The sequence below is a fragment of the Diabrotica undecimpunctata genome, chromosome 1 (genome assembly GCF_040954645.1).
Source record: "Diabrotica undecimpunctata isolate CICGRU chromosome 1, icDiaUnde3, whole genome shotgun sequence".
Taxonomy (NCBI): domain Eukaryota; kingdom Metazoa; phylum Arthropoda; class Insecta; order Coleoptera; family Chrysomelidae; genus Diabrotica; species Diabrotica undecimpunctata.
In genome coordinates this window covers 189,221,732-189,230,372 of record NC_092803.1, presented here as the reverse complement: position 1 = coordinate 189,230,372, position 8,641 = coordinate 189,221,732, and the positions used below count along the sequence as shown (strand labels likewise).

Below are 8,641 nucleotides of genomic sequence, written 5' to 3'. Positions count from 1 at the left end.
TTAGAAAAATACTATAAAACAATACTTACAGAACTCTAGGCATAATAAAATTTAAAAATATTACTGCACATTGGTGTTTTGGCTTCTTAAACACTTAAAAAAAGTCAGTAATTTTTTTCTGAATTTTCTTTTCTATCTAATGATTTTTGATGTGCAAAGTCACGCCACTTTTAATAATCATTACATCGATGGCAGTTGCTTCTTTTTGCTGTTCGACGTAGGTAGCTGCCAGTTGCAAAGCTGCTTCGCCTTCAGCGTGGCTCATTTTATTTTCTTCATCTTTCACTTCATTCTCAGCAGCACCTCTGTCGTTATCGTGGGACCACAGTTCGGTAGTTGCTGAAGGTCGAGCAATAGAGCTGCATTTTCATCGGGTTCGTTAACAAAGAATGTTGTTTGGCTCATCTGCTGATGTGTTGGCTTTACTTTACAAACGTCGACTTCAGCACTTTTAGGAGGTCTAAGTTGTCATCAGCCTCCAGTTTGGAAAGAACTTCAGAAAGCAGTTTTCGGCTATACTTTCTCTTGAAGCACTCAATGACCCCTTGGTCCATTGGCTGTTGAAGACTGGTTACATTGGTGGCAGGAACAGCAGTTTAATTTCTTTTTCATCGTCACACTGAAGACCTTCCTGGTGAGTAGGCGCGTTGTCAAGCAGTAGAAGTGCTTGGATGGGCAGATTTAATTTTGTCAAATGGTTTTTCACTTTCGGAACAAATTTCCACACAAATCATTCCCTTCCTGGTGAGTAGGCGCGTTGTCAAGCAGTAGAAGTGCTTTGATGGGCAAATTTAATTTTGTCAAATGGTCTTTCACTTTCGGAACAAATTTGCACACAAATCATTCTCTGAACAAATATGTGTTCATCCATGCTGATTTCTGCGACCCGTAATACACTAGTAGAGTTTCCATGTTTATGTTCTTAAACGCTCTCGGTTTTGCTGCTGTACCAATGACAAAAAGGGGTATCTTGTGAGTCCCCGAGGCATTTAAACACAAGACCTTTGCTTCCTCTCTTTGCTGACTTTAAATCCTGCCGCAGATGTTTCTTGGTTGGCAAATGTTTTTCTGGGCAGAAGTCTAAAATTTAACCCAGTTTCGTCGATGTTGTAGTTTTGCTCTGGACTCAAGTTTTGGTCACCAATGATTTTTTTAAATTTTGCAGAAAAATTTTTGGCTGCTGTTGGGTCTGCTGACAGCTTCTCGCCATAAACTCTAATAAAATGGACCCCGTGTCCCTTTTTCCATCGGGAGAGCCATCCCTGACTAACCGAGAATGCCTCTTCTGGATGAAGCTTTGAGTGCAAGATCATAGCCTTCTCTTTTAGGATTGGTCCACTTAACGGGGTTAATCGTCTTCCTTCTTGAACGAACTACAACCACAGAGCATTTTCCACCAACTTTTTTAGTTTCAATCTGTGTACAAAAGCTTTCGATAGTTTTTCTATTGCGCCGCCAGTCGTTGATTGTACTTTTGCCCACGTTTAAATATCTGCAAATACTTTGAACGGATTCTCTTTTGTCCAATCTTTCCAGAGCTTGTAGTCTCTGTTCCATTGACTTGTACTTACGTTTACGCGTTTCACTCATTTTAAAGCAGTTTAATGCACGACGCGAAACAGTTATTGTCCACACACACAAGTATACTGTCTATATAAACAGTAAAAATTGCAAGTGAAACAAGAATCACTGACTGTAGCCCTACCGTCTCCGTTCGGCTCGCGGAGATGAGAATACGGCCGAGGCGAGAAGGCCTTGCCTGTCGTAAGAGGCGACTAATGGGTAGGAATCGAGAGGTGGAGAGCCGTCGCTTGAGGTGTCGGGTTTGTAGAAACGCACACGGACGCTTAGGCGTCACGGTCACCGGTCTACACTCCTAGTATCCGAGACGAGACTCTCGGGGACCACTCTACTCTCATTCCAAGAGAACCAGGCGAGGTTGAACGAGCTGGGCCCGTACACACCTCTTTTGGCTTTACACCACCAATCGTGGTGTCGGTGTTCCGGCACGTACCTGCCTGGAGATGTAAGAGTGGTAGAGGAGAGATCCTCGGCGGCGACCTGTCTACGTGCGAGGTGGAAATTCCTCTGCCTGCGTCACCTGTCCGCCTGTGGGAGGGGATAACGGATGGGTGAGGTAATCGCAACACAGGTACTACGGGGGAGGTGGAGCCCCACCACACGTGCCTTGTCTACGTGACGTGCCACCTTCATTTTGGTGTCGGACTCGTAGGGACAGTGGAGGCGCTAACGGTCGTATGCCAAAAGGCCAGGTAGACCGGGGTCCTGCCAAAATTTATTTTGGAGGTCACAAAGCTTAGCTATGTAGCCCTACCGTAAAGATGAGCGCTATACTTGCTCGCATCTGGCTGGTGCTCGCCAAGTGTGTGAATAATGCTCAGAGAGCCGGCCGGACTAAGCGGAGACCGAACTAACCGAGGCCGAACTTACGGGAGTCTACTGTATAACACGATTGTGTAAGGTTATAAAATCTTTAATCTTCTCATCTTCTTCTAATCTTCTTCTTCTAATCTTCCCACAATCTTCTCATTGTGGTTTGTGGTACCAGTTGCATTATAGTTTCCAATTTTAATTTTATGGTTGTAGTGTAACTTTGATAGCTACAAGATAGTGACAAGAGATGATCGAACATTCATAAGTATGACTAGTGTAGTGGTACAGTACCACCGCAATACAAACAATGTTTGTATTTTGAGAACGATTTCCGAAGTGGAAATTGAAACGTCAATAAACTTATTTTAGCCTTCAATAGTGGCTTATATCCATCAAAATAGTACCTATTTTAAAATTCCACAAGAAAATAACTTCATAACAATAAAAAGTTTAATAATATCAGGTGACTCCAATAACTTATTCATCCACTATATACATTTAACCACTGTGTACTTTGTAGATGGAAATTGTAGTTAATTTTTTACCTCAAAATTCAGAATCTTTTTTCATACATTAAATTTTTCAGGTGAAGCTCCAGTCAAATAAGGAGCAACTTTTGTTAGTTCGCAAACAATACGAAAACTCCGAAAACAGCGTGGCTGCTTTAGAGGACCGCTTAAAAGAAGTGGTGACTCAATTAGACGCTAGCCACGCCCAGTGTTCGCAAGTGGTCCAAGATAGGGACTTGCTACAAAAAAATCTAGAAGCTGTCAAGGCGGAAAAGAATCAGCTCGACAGAAACCGAATAGAACTGAACGGCTTGGTGGAGTCACTTCAACAGGACTATGACAGGCTGCACAAAGCTAGTAACAAGTTGCAGAAGGAAGTCGATAGCTTACAGGAAGAGAAAATGTTTATGCAAACCGAGGTAGACCGAATGAACCAAGAAGCTGATATAAGGGAAATCAATTTGAGGGGGGAGGAAGATCGATGTAGTAGAATGAGAGAAGAATTACTTACTGTAAGAGAAGAACTGCACAAGTTATATTTGGCACACGATATGTTGGAAGCTCAGAAGCTAGAAGCTGATAACTTGATTGCAAGTTTGGAGAAGACAAAAGGTAATAAAATATATGCTTAGTATTTTATTTTGAATGATTATTTAATTATTCCAGTACTTACTATAATATTCTGTTTTGCTTCTTTTTCTATCCTTGATCAAGAAACTTCTTTCTAAAATACCCTTGCATTTGGCATAATTAGAAAGCAAATTATTAGATACTTAGACTTAAGCGAAAATGCAAATGAATAAGTGAATAATATACACATTTCTGCAATGTTATTCTACATAATACCTAATTAATATAGTCCATTTGCTTAGCTCGGCAATATTTTGGCATATTCATGTCAGAAACATACAGTACAAAAATTCCAATCTCACGCTATTAAAAGCTCAAATAAATTTACTGTGACAGCCTTTTTCATTGAAAAAAAAGAAGAATAATCATGAATAATGGGACTGTAAAGTAATTAATTTTGAGTATGGACTTTCCATCTAAAAATACTAATATGTAAACGATTATAAAATTTAAAAAATAAACTGTTGTTCTACGGCAACATTCGTAACTATGTAGGTTTTCAGTAAGCGAAAGACAGTAACGACTGCTGCCGCATTGCATTTAATAATGACAAGGGCAAAATCTACAACGTTAACTACACAGTGAAGACCCAACAAAAGAAGAAGTGTCAAATGCCATCCTAAAACTCCTAAAAACCTAAAAAGACAATAAAGCCCCAGGAATCGAAAAATCGATTCGGAAATGTATAAAAAAAATGTGGTGATCAACACCAGGTGGTGGTCCATAAACTAATAGTACTTATATGGCAGAATGAATTGGTACCAAAAGAGTGGCTAAAGGGAAAAATATGTCCGTTGCATAAAAAATGTGATTAACTGGAGTGTTAGGCAATGTATTGTTTGAAAGACAAACATTTTACAAAGGATATTGTTGGTCAATATCAATGCGGATTTACTGCTGGAAAGTCAAGTACACATTAAATACAAGCACATAAGCCGATTCTAGAAAAGTCTTCTTCTTCTTGTGGTGCCTATCCGTTACGGATGTTGGCTACTAGTATGGTAATTCTAACTTTATTGACCGCAGCTCGAAATAGTCCTCAGAAAAAGTGATCAAGGAAAACCATTTTCGTAAGTTCTGGAGCCAAGATATTCTTCTTCTTTCTGGTCCCCTCTTTCCGTAGACCTTTCCCTGTAATATAAGTTGCAGCAGGTTATATCTATGATCGTTTCGCATTATATGTCCAAGATATTCTAGCTTGCGCTGTTTCACTGTGGATATAATTTCACATGTTTTATCCATCCGACGTAGAACCTCAATGTTTGTTATTCGGTCCACCCAGGAGATCCTCAGTATCCATCTATAACACCACATCTCAAACGCCTCGAGTTTTCCCATGGATTCCTCGGTTAGTGTCCATGATTCAACCCCATAGAGCAGCACTGTAAATACGTAGCATCTCAATAAACGGATTTTCGTTTTTAAGGGTAGGTCGTGGCTCTTAAATATCTTGCTCATTCTGACAAATGCTGACCTGGCTTTTTCAATTCTTTGTTTTATCTCAACTGAGTGGTCCCATTGGTCGTTTATGGTGGTTCCTAAATAGTAGTAACAGGGTACTTGGAGTATTTGTTGCTGATCTACCAGTAATTGACTAGGTGAAATATGCTTCTTACTGATGACCATTGTACTTTGTTTTCTTGATGTTAAAATCAAGCCCGTATTCTTGACTGATTCTTTACAATTGCGTTACTAGTGTCTAGTCTAGTTACCTTCTAAACTGTCTGCAATAGACGTTAAATAATAGGGGAGAGAGTATGCAGCCCTGTCGTACTCCTCTTTTTATTGCAACATCTTCTGTTAGTTGGTCTTTCACCCGAATGGTTGCTGATTCGTTGTAGTATATGTTCTTCATTACTCGAAGGTCTTTGTTATCCAGATTAGTTGCCTTTAGTATATCCATGAGCTTATCGTGCTTGATTCTGTCGAAAGCTTTCTGGTAGTCGATAAAGCATACATAAATATCGCAGTTGACGTCTCTGCACCTTTGAAATAATACCTGAACCGCGAACAAGGCTTCTCTTGTACCTAACGCATCCCTGAATCCAAAAAAATTCTTCTGTGTATTATCCTTAAGAAGGTCTTAAGAATGTGGCTCATTAGACTGATAATACGATGCTCTTCGCATTTTTTTGCATTAGGTTTTTTTGGTATAACAATAAATGTAGATTTTAACCAACTCTCTGGCATTTTTCCCGAGTCATAGAATTTATTGAACGTTGTCGTAAGCCATTTTGCTCCTTCGTCTCCCATGATTAGAAAAGTCACTAGAATATAACATAGATGCACATCATCTCTTCGTCGACTTCAAAGCAACCTATGACAGTGTGAAAAGAACTGCTATATAATGCAATGATAGACTTTGGGATCCCACCTAAGTTAGTTAAGTTGACCCAACTAACAATGCAAAACTTAAGCTTATGCGTTAGAATTGAAGGGGAAAACTCTACGTTCTTTGACATTAATAATGGTCTAAGACAGGGGGACGCGCTGGCGTGTCTCCTCTTTAATATTGCCTTGGAAAAGGCAATCAGACAATTAAAAAGATTAACATTTTTAAAACCAGAGGGCACAAGAAGTAGAAGGCAATCACGAAGGATATGGATTGATGATGTGGAAGAAGACCTACAGATTCTAAGGGTCAGAAGATGGAGGGAAGTTGCCAGGAATCGACAGGAGTGGCGACTGTTTTTGTGAGCAAGCAAAGATGTACAATGGATTGTCGAGCCACTTATGATGATGAACTGCTGATGAATCGTTAGCAATAATTCCAGACCACGACCTATAAACCCCAAAAACAATATGCCAAGACTTGGTATTAATACCTCTTTCTATATGAGCTTATTTACCTGAAATAATATGCTGATTTTGGTTCTAGGTGACTACGAAATCCAACTTGACAGAGCTTTAGGTGAACGTACAGATGTTCATGATTCTTTAGTAAAGAAAGAAACCATAGCAACAAATCTCGAACTAGACAAAAAGAAACTTTCAGAAGATATACGAAAAGTAAGTAACATATTTTATAAATAAATATAAAACAAACAACAAACCTCATAAACGTAACTTACTAATCATATAACGAGTACAATCACAAGCCGAAATCAATCAAGATTTCGCCTTGCTTTGTGATTGGATTTTATCACTGCATTACTGATATTCATGTCATTTGGATCTTAGTAGTTATTATGACGTCATTCGACATCAATGTGTACGTTGGCTTTCTTAAAAATGAAAAACTTTACTTTCATTTCATATGTGCTCATAATATGTTTTTAAGTGTTTATTTCATATTTACTTTTCTTTTATGCGTAAATCAAAAATATTTTAAATCGTAAAATATATTATGATTAAAGATCACTAACTTTATTTTAACTATTTAACAACTATTACTTCAATGTATCTTATATTTCTATGTTTAGCTAGAAGATGAGAAAAAATCACTACAGCATCAATGTAACGACCACCAAAGTGATATTCAGTCACTTCGTAAGGAATTGTTACAAGCAGAACAACAGAAACTTGATATAGAGTCAGATAAAGTATCATTGTCTGAAAAATGCAAATTTTTGGAAATCGACAAAGAAAAAGTAAGCTATTTTCTCATATAATATTACGTATTAGACACAGTTACATAATTTTTGTCTTTTTCTATTAGATTGAAATGGAACTAAACCAAGTGACTAGAGAACGAAACGAGCTCAGTAACCAACTTAGTGTTCTTGGTAGAAAACGGGACGGTCTTAATGAAGAATTGGTGAGATGTCGACAAAGGCTTGAACAAGCAAATGAAACAAACGCCCGTGTCAATCGAACTTTAGAAGACTTAGTTAAGGAATGTGAAGAAAAGCAGGTACGGAATGGAATTTTAAAACAGCCTCCTTAAGATAATTATACTTTTGATTATACTTTTCACTATTTTCGAAGCATTTTTCTACTCTGAATAATCCAATTCCATAGGGAAAACAATCTGTAATCAGTTAGATTTTTTAACTGTCCCAATTAAATATCTAACACCCGAAATACCTTTTACATAGCCCTGGTATACACAGAAATCTTGGTATCAGTTCTACATGAAACCCTCACATAGCAACAGTAAGTTCTGCGGAAGCTGCCTTACTGTGCTGATACCTCTATAACCCAGATTGGGAGACCTAAATGGAGCCTTTCTGCGTATTCCAATTTTGGAATCACTAGAGTCTCTTGTTTCTGAGTTTTCTTGTGGGTCATCTCTTTTTGTATCGTGTTCATTTTATGTCCACAAATCAAGACGAAATGCTGTAAGGTATGGCAGCTCTCTGAAGACTCACTAGACAACACTGTTCCCTGTACCACGTATCCCATGGGCACAATGGTGTGACACCCTGGGATTGAAAAGCGCAGTAGTCTCAGAACAGTTCATATCTGTTTAATAATCTTACATCCTCATAAGACGTTACCTATTAACCATTGGGACGCGCTGTGGTAAGTATTAGACCTTCCCAGCCCAGTCTGTCCTACGTGGTATGCTGACGAGCTAGGACTAACAATCTCAGACCAGCACATGTCAAATAAACATACTGATTTCAAAATTATAAATAATTGTCTTCTACCATGTCAATTTTTTTTATACCTAATTGTCTAGATGGCCAACCAAATGCTTGTCTAGACTGATTTAGACACATTCTAAAAAAAATGAAGCTTTAATGTTAAAAAGTCGTAACTCCAACAACACGCGTTTTCAACAGCGTTAAATAATAAGTAATTATGAAAATAAAACATATGGCAAATAAACATTTTCGCAACATTGTAAACTATTTTAAAAATAATTCATATCGATTAAGAAAAAGGTGTGCGACAAACCTAATAAAACTTTGTTTTTATCAAAATAAATATGCTACATTTTAAGTTATCAGTAAAAATCATACACTTCTATCATCATCATCTATATTTCAGTTTTTGCTTTCGTATCAATTCTTTTCCTTTTTTAACCTTTTTAAACGTCAACAAAACAATAATTGTGTTATGAACGTACGACTATTTGCCACTAAGTACTGTCATATCAAGCACGCGCCAAATAATATTTCTATGGACATACGTTTTACTACGCAACACATAGGAGTTAAGAC

The 8,641-nt window shown here is 38.0% G+C and overlaps 1 protein-coding gene across 3 annotated transcripts in view; it reads left to right on the top strand.

The window, feature by feature from the left end:
• Root (ciliary rootlet coiled-coil, rootletin) overlaps positions 1-8,641 on the top strand; it is a 222,901-nt gene that overhangs the window by 148,575 nt on the left and 65,685 nt on the right. For all 3 annotated transcript variants that reach the window (XM_072520834.1, XM_072520833.1, XM_072520832.1), the window contains exons 10-13: positions 2,981-3,515; positions 6,412-6,542; positions 6,956-7,123; positions 7,192-7,386. In XM_072520834.1, coding sequence (XP_072376935.1) covers positions 2,981-3,515; positions 6,412-6,542; positions 6,956-7,123; positions 7,192-7,386 — 1,029 coding nt within the window. The remainder of the gene's footprint in view (positions 1-2,980; positions 3,516-6,411; positions 6,543-6,955; positions 7,124-7,191; positions 7,387-8,641) is intronic.